The following is a 15,387-nucleotide window of genomic DNA, read 5'->3' as shown; positions in this document are numbered from 1 at the left end:
TCGGATATCAAGCTTATCGTGTTGAAGAGAGGGTGAATGTTAAGACCCAAAGAGCTGTCTGACCTAAGTCTAAGAAAGGACTCAAAAATAAAGAACTGGGAAAACAGATATTCCACACAAAAAATAGTCTACAAGTTGAAGACCTTCATGACAGATGGTCATGAAGACGAGTAAGGAAGAAATCATTTTCTTTCTGGCCAATATCCAATGACCAAACTAAGGTTTGCCACAGAAAACACAGACGAAGACCAGAACTTTTACAAGTCATGTTTCTGAGGACGAGTGAGTAAAAACTTGAACTTGTCGTGCACCAGAAACCAAAGACAGCATTCCAGGAAAAAGACTCATACCAACTATGAAGTATGGAGTTGGCAGTGTCACAGGGAGGGTTTGCCGCACCTGGCCACCTCACCATTATGATTAATACCATGTATCCGAGCAGGGACCGGAGAAAATTAGACTACTTTATTGTAGCACTGAACCATGCAATAACACACAATAAGTCAGAACATAATAAAGACTGGCTTAGAATTAAGAAAATTAAGAAAAAAGTCTAAGCTCAGATCTTGATCTCATCGAGATGCTGTGGTGTGACTCAAAACAGTGTGTATCTAAGAAACCTCTCATACATTTCACAGCAGAATGTGAGGAGTGGGGCCAACTTTCCTTAGTTGTCGGAGATTAGCAGATGGATACAAGAAGCATCTCACTGAAATGTTTCAAAAGGGTTAAGACAACATATGTGTAGAGGGGTATTTCGTTGATATTTGTTGTTTATTGGATTAAAAGATTCATCTACAAGTGAAATTAAAGACATAAATATTTGAACTCCTCAATGAATATTTATAGAGGTGTCCTTCCTTTCCTCTCTTTGAAAGTATGTACATCATGCTTTAAAAAAACATATTTTTTAACTAATATTTGTTTTTCCAGGGTTTGTGTGCATTGTGATAGATCATTTGCCAAAGTGCCAGAGGTTATTATTTAAATACGTTTTATCACCGTGTTCATCAACATCCCAATAATAAAAACAAACTGAGAATGCCCTGATGTCCCGCCCACTTTGCCTCGTTCTATTGGTTCGTTTCATAATCAATCATTTGTGAGTCATGTAGGTGTTGTTCAGCCCCCTTTGACAGGTAAAAGATGTCGCCAACCAGCACACAACGGAGACGCTCACCGATTAGTATATTTTGCTCCGTTTTGTGATTAGGTTTTGCGGTCATACGTGATGTTGCTCAGTTCTAAAGGCAGTTTCGCGCTAAACGGCTACAGCAGACGGACTGAGTCGAAGCCAGTGTTGAATGTAGCCTAGCAGCTGCCCGTGAAGGGAAGCCATTGTTTGAGTTGTTGGCTAACATGGCAACGGAAGCTAACGCCTGTAGCATCGACGGCTAGATGGGACTTACTGGTAAGTGGGATTGAATAATAATGTTAACTTAAATTCAGGGTTAAAAGTAACCAAGTGAAAGACTGCACGTTTAAAAAATGCCCCGGTGAAATGTTTCTATTGACGCCGAGTTCTGAAATGACAATGACACGGTTTGAACTCCATTCATCTCCATTTTTTTTTTTTTTTTTTTTTTTTACTGCTAGCAACATTTTTATGTCCTCCTCCCACCTAGCCTGTGGCTTCGGCTTTTTGCGCTGCGGCCAAGCCCTGTATTTTCGTTGTATCGTCGGTAAATGCCGCCTTAGCAAATAACGGATGTAGTTATTTGTAAGTTGACCAACGTTGTTCTTTAGACAGTGGGCCTGTTTCAGCTCAACAGCGACCGTGACATGTCTGAGGCCTCGTCCCTCCACAGAGACAATCTAGCAGAAAGTTATTCTACAGTGTTTGGTTTCATTTGTTTCTCTATCAGAAGAATGTGTTCTAATCACTTAAAAAAAAATTTCTATATTTTTTTTTCTTACAAGTTTTTAAATCACGTTACCTTAAAAGTTAAATGGGCTCCAAAATTAAGGTATTTTGTGTATTTTACAGGACATGATATTTCTTTTGTGTAATGCTTTCTGCTGCTGTTTTAAATTTCTAAAGCTATATTTATGTACTTTTTAAAAGTGTAACTGTTCATTTTTTGCTCTTAATGTTGTACAGTACTTCAAAACCTCTCAGGCATGGTAAACATTGTATTTCAGTATTATTGCTTAATATTACTATCAGTTGAAATTAACCCCTTTTTCCTTTGCCACTCATTTAGGTACGCATTTCTTTCCAGTACTGTGATATTCTCACTAAGAGTTTTAGCACTTTTTAGACACTCTCATGTCTAGATCTTGTCACCAAAATCTAGACAAGACGTGGACAATAAGGACAGTCAAGCACCACACAACTGACCAACTATATCATTGACATACAGAATTTAAATGCATGGTACATGATGTATAACAGCCTACTAAATATGGCTTCCAAGCAACACCTTGATACTGATATTATGACAGTTGTGATTCAATACACTATGCAGTTTTAATGAGCAAATACTGAATGAAATTGACATCAAACTTGTATAGTGCTTTTCAACCCTCATAGGGTTTTCAAAGGTGCTGTACAATGAAATTGGTCATTCTTATTCACACACACATTCAGACACTGATGATATAAGCTACTGGATTGTAGCCACAGCTGCCCTGATGCAGTCTGACAGAAGCAAGGCTGCCATATCGCGCCATTGGGACTTTGAACCAATGAATAGATGCTAAATAGCACACATTTGAAAAGTTTTGATGTTTAATAAGGAATGAGGGATGGTTATGTATTTATTTTTCCAGTATTTATCACTTATCTGTCATTAATTGGTGCCATTAATTGGTAGCTCTCTACTTTTAGGTTTATGGCATCTAGACAGTTATTTTGCAAGACATATTGGACCAAGATAATGTACTTTATTTAAAAATGTAATCATCCTTTTGCCGTCAAATGAGTTGAGCATGTGTATGTCTAATTTCAAATGTTAACATTTTGTTTGACTCAAACTAAATGGAACGTGTGGGTGTTCTGGTCTACTGTCCTTACAGTTTATATCATGTAGTACATTGTTTAATTCAAGAGACACACGATAATCTGTTAGAGCGTTAGGTGAGCCATCGGACACGTAATGCCACCAGCGAGCTTATGTAGCACACCTGATCTTCTTGAATTTTGGCCAAAGACATTAATACTTTGCTGAAGGTTTAATGAGAAATTTGCATCCAGAGTTGAACAACAGTTAAAATTTCTCTATCCTACAAATGACTCTTAAGAGTGATTCTTTTTTTTTTTTTTTTTTTAACTTAATTGCATATCCTTTAGTAAGTGTTTAAGCATTAGATGAAGGACCTAAACTATAAATGAATCGAGAAAACCTCAGCTGAATGAGCTTAGGTACAGAGATGCACAGGCTTCGAGCAGGTTTACGGCTCCCCTTAAAATCTGTTGTATTGATTTCTAAGTGAATGACACATTCTTTAGCATACACAAGCGTAGGTGGATAAACTTCTTAAATTTTAAGTGTTAAATTAAAAATGACTTTTCCCATTTGACAGGAAAAAAACCGCAAATATGCTGCAAGTACCCTGAGTGGTTACAAAAGCCAAGTGACACCAGATCTCACTTGGATTATATCAGTATAATATCTTGACACTGAAATGTGTCAATCAGTGTTTGTCTTCAGACTAAAAGAAGTGGACATTCTCTGTTGCACCATTGGTAAAATATCACAGGAAAATTGGCTCCCTTTTTTTTTTTTTTTCTTTAATTATTGACTAATTGGTGCGTCGCTTTCTACCAGGTTAATTTAGAACCTTTTTTTTTACACTCGCACTGAATAAAATCATGGGCCTCCCTGCACACTGTGACAGATGTTTGTTTGTTGCCTCTACTCGCAGCTGAAGTCGTCCTTCATGATGCGCGTCTGTAACGAGTGGAGTGAGCAGACCCCCTCTCCGTCACCGTGGGTTAGCCTGACCGCTCCATCAACCCTCTGAAGTGCGTCTGCCTTTCTCCCACGATGACCAACAGGAAGGAGCCCCCCTTCTTTAATGACGACAGCGTGGGAGCTTTTCAGTATAAGCTTCCCTTCTATGACACTATGGAGCTTTTCATAGAAACCCTGACGGGAACTTGTTTTGAGCTGCGCGTCTTGCCCTTTGAAGCTGTCGTTTCAGTCAAAGCGAAGATCCAGAGGCTGGAAGGTACAAAGCTCACTCAGTCTGCTTTTCAGAAAATGTGTTATTTTATTCCTGCAAGTATAAATTATAGTTCTTGGATCATCTACTTCAAAACTCAAATAATGAAAAGAACACGAGTGTTCTACTGGATATATATTTTTCTTGTTTTCCTTGTTGTTTTTTGCGATGTTAAATTGGGTCAGTTATGTGAAATGGTTCTTCAGTTTCATCTGAAATGTAATTTGTGGTTTGACAATTTATTGGCTGGAGATAAAGTCAGGTTTCAACTTTTCAAAAGTAGTCTGAGGTACCTTTTTTCCCCTTCCATGTGTTGTAAATTTGCTTCTCTTATACTTGCACTTTCTCAAGTTTGAACAAGTTTTGTATTTTAATTCGCTGCAAGTTGTGTGAGCACACTGTGGTCCACCAATGTACCAGTAGGTACTGTCATTATGGCTCACATGTCTCAACAATTGTCTCAACTCATAAATGTTTGCCTCACAGTTGTATAAAAAAGCAGGGGGTTCTTTTATTGAATAAAAAGGAAATTGCAACATTAAAAGTATTTTAATTAAATATCTAAATTCAATTTGTTTGGTCTGTTTAGGCTGTTTTAGAAATCTATTGAATTCGTGTGCTGATTATTTTTGACCTGTACAGGTTGTTGTAGTGCATCGCCTTCTTTCTTGACTCCTCCCAACTGTTTTCAGTTTTAGTAAAGAAAAAGTACAAAGTTCTCTGTGTGTGAGAGCTTTAAGATGTCTCTCACAGCGCACGCCACTCAGCAATGAAGCAACCACTGTTCGCTCCCTGAGACTGAGTCTTACCCCCAGCATGGAGTTGGGAGTTCACCCACTCAGTGGGCTTCCCGATCGTGCACACACTCGATCTCAGTTCAAGCTGTGTGTTCTGTGAACTCCCAGATAATTATTACGTTTTTAGTTTTTAAGTGTGCCCAGCCACCCTGATTTATTTAAAAGCTTACATTTTACAGATATGTTGTATTATTTTTAAATTACATAACTGTGAATGATTATGGTAGGGGATCATTTCTGTTTTCATGTTGGCTTTTTCAGCAGATGCCATATTTTGTCTTTAGAGGGCAGGCATGAGTCGTGTGTCATCATTTCTGAAGGCCTTCCTCCATTAGTCAAACTAGCAAATGAAACATGAACCAATCCTTGTGAACTTTGGTTGTTCTCTCTCCTCCCCTCTCTCTGACTGTATAAAGGTATCCCTGTTGCACAGCAGCATCTTATCTGGAACAATGTTGAGCTGGATGATGATCATTGTCTACATGATTATGGGTAAATCAACATTTCCTGTCATTTGGAGCCCTGACACCTGTGCCAAAACTTCCTAATCTCTGTACAGCTAGTCATTTGCCAGATGTTTTTGTTTTTTTTAAAGCTTTTGTGCTGTTATGGGTGGAGTGTAAATCTTTATAGTTTCACACATAAATAACCCAGAGCTGTAGAGCAGCCCGTATGAGGACATTTGGAGAACTTGCTCTTCCACTTTGATCATTTTGCAGCATGCAACCTTCAGTTCTCTGCTGGGTGCAGCTGATTGTATTGTTATGCGTGCCACTTAATTTTCCACATGAACAGCCTGTTGTGGAATCTTACCAAGTTCCTTTATCACACTGCAGCACGCATGTAGGTTTGCAGGAGTGGAATAGAGCATCTTCCCCTGTAAAATTCCCACCTAGGTTCCTCCAGATCTTATCCCGCCTCTTGGAATTTCTGCTTTGAGTCAGAGCGTTTGGCGCGAATGTGTGGAATTGTTTTTGTAGGCATATTAAATCTGGCATCTACTGTTGCAGAATTGCAGAGGGCTGCACATTGAAGCTTGTTTTGGCCATGAGGGGAGGCCCAATTAACACCAGGAGGGGTATGGCATTTAAAAAGAAATCTTAACTATTTGATAAATGACTTGTATTGAGTAGACATGTTCCTATTTTTAATCACAGAATCCTTCTCCTCTTGCTTCTTTTGTCAGTAACCTTGGAGGATCCTATCAAGGAAGTGGCTGATCTGATGGAGAGCACAAAGGAGGACGGTTGGGACAAGAACCAAACAAATAAGCAGGTCACCTTTGTTGTGTATCGCGAGGGCGACCAACTGAGCTTCTTCCGAGTGGTTGACAGGGGAGACGGGACCCTGACTCCCCTCTCCGAGTCTCTAAGGTTGGTTTTATTGTTTTAGTGCCATTTGAATTAATCCAAATGCTATTTGGGTGGATGCTCATTAAATAGTTGACTGAAACCCAATACTGATTACAGTTATAAAGCTTCTGTACTGTCGGAACGTCATTGGATTTTTGACTTCTTTTGCTGCTGACTTGGTTAAACATAAATGAAACTCTGCATTATCAAAAATAAATAAAATGACTGCACCTAACGTCTTGGAAAAAGATAGGAGAACATTGGTTTTATAGAAATGGCAGTTCATCACTACATCAGGGATCTTCGCACACCTTTGCATATGAATGTGTCTCAGCTATATGCAAAATGTTACTTTTAATTAAATTCCAGGACCCTGCCACGAGACACCCAGAGATCTTCTACGGTAAAGATGCCACACCTAGAGCCAAAATAGGGCCATTGCAGTAACCACATGCTTAAACAAGAGAAAAATAAATAGGTGTTTTTAGTTTGATATTATTAGATAATTTACTGGAAGTGCTTTTTGCTTGCCATGTGTTTCAGTGGTGGCTCAGTGTACAATGTGTATGCTGAGGAGGATGGAGAAAGTTCAGCAGCTGCACAGCATTGCCTGGAGAACTCAATCACCATGACCAAAATGAAGCTGCTTAAAGCCAAGATGGAGGACATGAACCTTAATAAAAAGGTCAGAAAACCTATCTAAATGTTAATATTTTTTTTTTCTCTAATACATTTTTTTTTAGGTGTGGAAACGTCATTCTTTGTATATATCTCTGATTGTAAAATATTACAGTAAGCAGATTAATCAAGAGAACTTCAAATATAAAAGTTCTGCTGTGACTTCATATTTGATGGTGCTTCGGACATTTGAGGTTTACTGATGTAAACTTTGTTCATTATCTGTCGATTTATTTATTTTTTTTTATTTTTTTTTTTTGAGAAGGGAACTGAATTATTTGCAACATTGTTACCGCTTTACGTTTTGCTGTAACTAAGCAGCGATAGAAATCACCTGCTGACATGATGGAAGCATAGAGCCTCACAGAGAAATTTAGCTTCGGTAGCATTTCCATGTAGTGCAGGATGTCAAACTGTGTAACGCATTGACGTTTAACGATCATCTGCTAACATTTGGAAACCCGTCTTTCTCTGTCTTCTTCCAGAAGTCTGCTAAAGTAACGCCGCTGGCGCCTGCTGAGCCACATCCTGGCCCCAGCTCTCTTGGACCTCCCAGCACACAACACCTTCATCGCCTTTTTCGCTCCCTCCCACAGATCAACCAGCCTTGGCAGACGAATGCCCCACTGCCTCCAATTGCTGACCCCTCTCCTCCCCCTGCTGCTGCAACCTCTGCCCACGTCACCGTCCACAGACGCTCTCCTCCTTCTTTTTCTTCGTCTTCATGTTACATGCTTCAGGAGGAGGAACCCTGGGAGGCGTGCCCGCCGTTTGCAAAAATCCGCCCTCCTCCGAAAGTGTCTCGAATGGATATTGGCAGCAGATTGATGAAAGACTGCATTTACCCTCAGCTCCCACCACTCTGCACTAGAGGGGCTAGCGAATCCCCTTTTGACCCCGTTGAGCCGTCAGTGGAGGCAGTCGGGCTGAGTATACTGGAGGAGCCGGTTGGACTTGTGGTACCAGCACAGCCCGGGGCGTCGTTCGGAGAACTCTCTGACCCTCTGAGCTTGGATATGTCCATTCAGCATGAGGGAGGTCACCAGACCATTGACGTGGGGGCTCAGCACCAGCTGCCGCACTCCACCTCGACTCTCTGCCCCTGGACTCTTGGCACAAGCGACGGACTCACCAGCAGAGCTGATGGAACCCAGTTTGGCACGTCGGTACATATCAGCCCCCCCTCTCCGTTACCTGCCTCCCCCTCGCCTTCAGCAACCAGACTCCTCTCTCAGCCTTTTGACTCAACACTTTGCATACAGTCCAACCTACAAGCACAATCCTCGCCGAAGTCGGGCAGCACGTCCCCTCATCCTCCAGCCTCCCTAGCAGCTCATCCAGCACGCATTCGCGGCGTTAAAGTAGAGTCACCTGGCAAACGACCAGAGCTCATTTCTAAGAGGGAAGTGAGAGGCATCACTAAGATGGTAAACCAAGCCTGTAAGGAGCCACTAGGGTCTCTGAACAACTCGGAGCTCTTTGCGTCGCTCTCCACCAGGGCTCCAGACAGCAGCAGCAGAGACGGCCTTGCAGAGAGTCTGGGCTTTGCACTGACCTTGCCTCCTGCAGCCACTGCCTCAGGACAGAACGGCCTTGGCTCCAGGCTGCCATCCATCCCCACCAACAAGTTTCTTCAGGAAGACCTCTTTAGACCAATGTCGCCACTGCGCCGAGCTGCAGCTTCTTATAGGGTGAGCGCACACAGTCATCAGTAGCCGTGCAACTTTAGTTTATTTTACAAGACGATGTGTTTTAGCTGTTCTCTTAACTTTGTGTATTTGCCTTTTTTATGGTGTAAGTGGTAACATTTGGATAAAATGCCTCAAAGTCAAAATCTCAAAGGGCTGCTCGGGGTAGTATTTAGTAGAATATTGTAAATCACAGTCAACAACACATCTCACTTTGTATCCAGTTAGATTCATCTACATGCTAAAAATCATGACAAAAGGGAGGAAAAAAGACTAAATGAAGTGTTGGTTATTTTCAATCAATATAACAATATTCAGTAATGTAATCCTAATTGAATGTTTTGCTAATATCATACAGCATGAGATAAATGACTAATAGAACCGATCAAATCACAAAAATGTTAAATTGTCTATTTGTGTATATTTTTAACTTGTGCATATTTTGTCCTTGTTGCTTTGTTTTCAGACCAGTAACTGTCTTGCATCAGCTGGAGGAGTCATGAGTTCATTTGGGACATTAGGTAAGGTAGATTTCCTTCACTTGTGGAAAAATGTGCGAGCAACCACTTAGCTCTTGGAGACTCCCAGAAAAAAACAGTTTGTTGCTAAGTCCATATCTTTTCCGTGTTTTTAATCCTGCCATATTTTAATTAAAATAATAGATTTCTTCTCTTTTTAACTCTGAATTGTTACTCTGATTTTGTGCGTGATTTCCTTAATTTTACATTCACGTTTTAGGACTTGTGTGCAGATGCTCCAGTCTGAGTTCTATGGCCAAATAGAATTAACCATTTTTGTTGCAGCACTGATTTAGGTTGGGTCTTATTTCTCTAAGAACAACGGTAGACTTTATAAAATATATTTTTCTGGCCTTCATCCTGTTTGCAGCTGAACATTATTTAATTGGAAGCAGAGGAAACATTCAATCCTGTATGGTGCGTTCACTATTTTCCAATGTCTGTTGAGGAGCGTTTCCTAATCTAAGATAGAATAATCTGCAATTGATCATGAATTAAATGCAGTTCTGTGAACTCTTAAAATCAGTCCCCTTGTGTCTTCTACAAAAGGCACTTAACCTTAGCTGTGAGATTTCCAAAACGCTGCTGTGAAACTGCACGTTCCACGACAGATGATTGAAAGCTCGGCATAAAACGGTGCATCTTTTCTGTATCGCATTCAGCCTTCATGCTGTCAGCTCAAGGCAGCTAAGGATCAGTTCACTGTTTTAACAGTTTGATGAAATGCCTTCAAGGCAGGTACAAATTGACTTCCTGTAGCAGAATGCTCATTTTCATTCCTGGGAAAAAGTCAGATGCGAAGCAGGCTGCTAAACTACAGTTCTGTTGGAGGAGCCTGAATGAACACATGGTTCCCTCTTTAAAGGGTTTTTCACAACTTTTGTTCTGCTTGACTTCATTTAAACTCGCATTTAAACAAATGTGCATATTTATATCTAAGTTTGAGTCTTCTCCACTGTGGAAGAGATTGGTGAGCTGGTGGCCCTGGCAGTTTCTCTGCGTACATAGAAGGAACCTCGGACTGAATAATAGAATTGAGTCTGCTGAAAAGCAAAGTATGAAACCTAACCTTTGGTGCCGCACTTGTTCAAAGAAGTGTGGTTGCAGAAGCAATATGACGAACAGGTGAAAATCCAGAAAAATAAAAATCCCATCCGCAGCCAGCTGCCCTCCATCTGGCTCGCCCGCAACCTTACTGTGCTTTCTTTGATGGAAGCGTTTCCAGTTTTATTTGTATTTACCAGAATCCCCCTCAGCTTCCGCAAATATTTTTTCTGGTAAATTCTCTTTTTTTTAAATTTACTTTAGTCTGTCGGGTTTCTTTGGTTTGTGTGCATTTTTAAGTGCATTTTTATGTTTCCAAACTGAGACAAAGATATTATTGAAATGTTTAAGAACATGTCTAAATCTAGTTTAACTTGCAACTAATGCATTACAATGCAAGCTTTATTTAAAGTTTGGCCTAAAACGGACTGAAACTGAAATTCTAGCACTTGACATAAAAATACAAACTTTAAACAGAAATGGTCCGCTGTAATGAAGTAATTTATTTTGTTGAAATGTGTTTTAAGATTTTTGCGGTTTGATATTGAGTAGATATTTAGCTTGCACTGAAAGACAAGGGAATAAATAATCAAAAAAAGCAATCTGTAATGAGAGAATTTTACCTGAATGCACTGAGATGAATGTACTGCAGTTATCAGTTTTTAGTTTGTGTTGTCAACATCTATTCTTCCTGTTTACAGCTGAAGGAAACTGCTGCTTTAATTTCTCACGATGCCTGAAAGCTCTGAAGAGACAGATATGCATATTGTTGTTTTTATCAGTCACTATTTTGCATCATTTTACTGCGACAGATCTAGTAGGTGCTCTTTTAAAGTCGGAGTGATTTTTGATCGTGCAAATTAAAGCCAAAAAAATTTTGCAAATATGTTTTCCTCAACAAAGAAGCACTTAAAATATTATGTTGATCAGCATGTGTTTAAAAATCGCTCTAAAATTGAATTGGCTCCTACTAGTTGAATCACGGTGCTTTAACAAATGCGGTTAAGCTGGTCTAAAGCCATCATTTCAGACTGTGCATGATTGTAAACTTTACATGAAGTAATTTATAGAAAGACCGCACGGCCGAGACTTTATCACATTTCGTTTTTTGAGGTGGTTCATTTTACTCTGACGTGCAGCTAACATGCTAACTTTGCCCTCAGGCACTCCAACGTACCACCTACCTCCAGTCAAGGTCCCCACTGGCTCCAAGAAAAAGAGCTCAAAGCACTGCTTCCTTTGCGGCAAAAAAACTGGACTAGCCACCAGTTACGAATGCAGGTAAATACCCCAGATTCATTTCTGTTTTCGATTTAAACACTTGCCGCCTGACTGCAAGTCTCTTTCTTTTACCCCTGTCCTTGAGGCAAACCCTTTTGTACAAAGCTGTCCTTCCCTTGATCCCTTCGATTTGCTGCCATGTCGAAGGAAAATGGGCGTTTTATTTTAAAAGTTATTGGTTTTGTCATTTCATAGTATCAATTCATATATCTTACCTTTTGCTTCAACAACTTGCAAACATCGTGCACCAAGTTGTGTTCAGAAAGTCTTGGTGCTTATTCTCATTTGTAAAAAGGCTGAATAGCGTCTATTTAAATGAGCAGCAGTGGAATTTGATTTAAAAACCTGAAATAAAATATTGAAACAAATATTGGATTGTGGTTATGTTTCAGCTTTTTGCCCACAATGGTTATATTCATTTCCATGACGGAAATTAAACACACACACACACAAGAAAGAAAAAAAAAAAAAAAACCCACCCAGGTCAGAAGCAGTTTTAGAAACGTCTGAATAAATTTGTTTTTATAAAGTGATGTACATTTAAAAAATATTATGTTGCAGAAAAGCACAGTATTTCTTACCAGTCATCTCAGAAAGTGAAACTCATATTTTCTAGAATCATCACACAGAGTGACATGTTCCAGGCCTGTTGCATGTAATTTTGATGACTACGGCTTAAAGATAATGAAAACAAGAAATTCTAAGTAATTGGTGGAAAAAAGTAAATTATTGGAAACTCATGGTGTCACAAACTAATCAACCAATTAACTCAAACATCTGCAAAGGTTTGCTGAGCCTTTAAACAGTCTCTCACTCTGAGTCAGTCTGGCTTCACAGTCGGGGTGAAGACTGCTGACTGACGTTCAGAAGACCTTCATCACTGTGCCATTTGGCTCAAACAGAGGAAAAATAAACTAATTACGTTGGCTAAACATGCAGGATTGTTTGGAAAGAGGAACTATTAGTTTAATGAGATCTGGGGACATCGACAGACATTTCTACAGAAAGAAAACACAAATGGCTGCAATTACCATGGCTGATCTGGCTTAAACCCTTAAGGTGAACTAAAGTTCCCACACACACACACACACACACACATATATATATATATATATATATTAGAAATGTGCCGATCAGGTTTTTTCCTGCCGATTCCAATTCCAATCACCCATGAGGGCCGATCACATAATTATTTTTTTTATCATAAGCACTACCAGTTACATTATGTGGAAAAAAGAACCATGAATTAATCTTAATTTAGACAAAAACTTTTTAATAACTTTTTCCAAGAAAAAAAACAAAACAGGCATTGCGCAAATTGTACTGCGCAATTGGTAATACTATCTTTAGCAGACTGAAAACATGTCATCCTCAACAAGGATACTTAAACAGAGCCACTTAAAGGCTCTGAAGAGGCTAAATAATGCAAAAAGTCAAAATAAAACCTCTCAACATTGCCAAAGAAATTCAAGTATAAAACTTATCATTCAAAGGCAAATACAGGATCCATTACAATAAACAATCCAGACTTACTGAATGAAAACTTCCTGATAGCATGGTGGCTAGCTGGTTACTGCTAGTTCTGAGTGGCTGTTTCTGACTGAGCGGAATAATTATACAGAGCAGGGAGGAGATCGATTATTTTTTTTAGAGATTATCTGTCTCATGTTAGGACAGGGAAAGTTTTAATACATATGTAAAATGTATTTTTTTAAGTTATGCGCTGCAGCTTTAAGCAGAGGTTCGGTGTGAGAGTCACTACCAGGTGGAGCAGAAGCGGCGCTCCGTCTGTGAAATATTACTACCTGTAGCGCGGAGCAGCGGTTCAACAGCGACAACAGAACCAGCGTCTTACTTCGCAGCTCGAAGACTTAAATAATTTTGCGGGTTATTTGTTTAGCTTTCTGACCGTCATGCTAATCCGGGTGAGTGTATGTAGCTGTGCGCTGCTTTACCTGCTGTCTTTTTTACTGCAGTGAGCCTCGATGTAGCCAAACTCTGTCAAGTATGGCATTGTTTTTATGCCATATTAGATTCGTCGTGTTGATTCATTTTGACTCAATTTTCTGTCGCAACACGCAAACTTCCCCATTCACTCAGTGCGTTAGTTCCACATGGCTTAGGATTTGTTGTTGCGCGTTTGCGCAGAGTGAAGGAAAGAGGAGACCAGCTGCATAGGCAGGCTGCGAAATGAGATGCAGGTGATCGGTTTGTGTGATCGGCGACAAGAGACCATGATCGGCGATCACCGATCATACACTTTTTCACGGAAATCAGCTGATTATAATTTTTTTTTTTTTTTTTTTTTTTTTTTTTTTTTTTACAATAGTCCACCAGAAAATGTATCCAGGTGAAAGTACTTCGTGTTATGCTAGTTTTTTTTTTTTTTTTTTACTACTACTGAAAGCCTGAAGTTTCATACTTTCAATATTTAAAGTCTTTGTGTAAAGGTCTACCTTGCAAAAAAAAAGTACATTAAATTGAGAAGAAACGACAAGAAAACGAAAGTTAAAGGCAATTTTTTTTTGCATACTCATTGTAATGTCTTCATTCTTCTAGGTGTGGAAACAATTTCTGTGCCACTCACCGTTACGCCGAGACACATGACTGCTCTTATGACTACAAGACTGCAGGTCGACGGTTTCTGCAAGAGACCAACCCTCTTATCAGTGCTCCCAAGCTGCCCAAGATCTAAACTGCAGAGCCCGCCACCAGTTACAGGGGACAAACAGGAGGAGGACAACTCTGACAAAACGAGAGGGAGAAAATGTACTGCAAATGCATTTTAAAGAAACACTTACACCACTGTGTGCTTTTTTTGTTTTTACTTTGTTTTACTCTGCCAAGGTTACTTAAAATTTTAATAAATACTCTGTATAATCAAGTGTGGAACACTCAAGAGTGGACTGAAATGGCACAGAACTAATTATCACCTCTTGACAATGTGAAAATATGTCTTTTGTATTTCTTACTTAGTTTATTCCTTTTTGTCTTTAAAATAAACTTTGCATGTATGTAGGTAGGTTTTCCTCTATATCTGCTGCACGTTTTGTTACTTTATTATTTTATTTCCCGATAGGACCGCTGTTGACTTCCTTTGACAAGTCTTAAAACAGATGCACTTTAGAACTATATTTCTACATCTAACTTTACTTCTTAGTGGGGAAAGCTGCGTACATTTCTGTGCTTGTCTCTTGAAGTGTTGTTATCCAGATTTTTATATTCTGTACATCTAAATGTCTTTTCTTAACTGGGCACATAAATGCATCATTTATATATATATTTTTCTTTTGAGGAAAAAAAAACAGTCCACCCACTTATTGATAAAATACTCTAATATTTATTAATTAATCCTACTTATTTAAATAAAGGCTGTTTTTGAAATGGTAAGTATGCAATGTATGTAAGTGTGAATGTCAGTAATGTGTCCACTTATTGATTAAGCTGTAGTAGAATGGGGTAGGTTATGGTCTTTGTGTCTACAGTAAGGTGGCCTCCATTAAAAAAAAGTTTTTTTTGTTTTTTTTTAATTGCTTTGCTGTTGCAAAAAAAAAAAAAAAAAGCTAAATGCTGGTTAAGTATCCACAGGGGTTTGATCTAATAAAGTTTCCTTCCATTTAAATTTCTGGTCCTTAGTTTCTACAACCTTCTATACTTAAACATCAAACATGGTTTATGGTAAAGGAAATGCTGATTTCCTCCGCTGACGGAAAGTTGTATAAATTCTTTTGATTTCCTTGAAGCGCTCTTAAGAATCGCCGTTTTTGTTCCTCATTACGGCACTCTGAATTTCTTCCACCCCGTGTCACTTCTCATCTTCACATGTTTTCCATTAACAGCCAGGATGAGAAATGGTTTCCGC

The 15,387-nt window shown here is 39.3% G+C and overlaps 1 protein-coding gene across 2 annotated transcripts; it reads left to right on the top strand.

Annotated features, from left to right (window-relative positions):
- Positions 1-965: 965 nt before the first annotated feature.
- zfand4 (zinc finger, AN1-type domain 4) lies at positions 966-15,147 on the top strand. 2 transcript variants are annotated; one of them, XM_008429608.3, is made up of 10 exons: positions 969-1,411; positions 3,868-4,173; positions 5,381-5,456; positions 5,975-6,042; positions 6,151-6,337; positions 6,860-7,001; positions 7,480-8,685; positions 9,149-9,203; positions 11,408-11,525; positions 14,085-15,147. In XM_008429608.3, exons 2-10 carry the CDS (start codon positions 3,990-3,992, stop codon positions 14,218-14,220), a joined length of 2,172 nt encoding a protein of 723 aa, XP_008427830.1. In that variant the 5' UTR covers positions 969-1,411; positions 3,868-3,989; the 3' UTR covers positions 14,221-15,147. The 2 variants fall into 2 exon arrangements, with proteins under 2 accessions (XP_081472824.1, XP_008427830.1); XM_081616698.1 differs by lacking the exons at positions 5,381-5,456; positions 5,975-6,042 and having other exon boundaries at positions 966-1,411.
- Positions 15,148-15,387: the final 240 nt, after the last annotated feature.

Source organism: Poecilia reticulata, chromosome 15, assembly GCF_904066995.2.
Source record: "Poecilia reticulata chromosome 15, P_reticulata-male-v2, whole genome shotgun sequence".
NCBI lineage: Eukaryota > Metazoa > Chordata > Actinopteri > Cyprinodontiformes > Poeciliidae > Poecilia > Poecilia reticulata.
The sequence above is the reverse complement of the archived record's forward strand: the minus strand, read 5'-3'. Positions and strand labels throughout refer to the sequence as shown.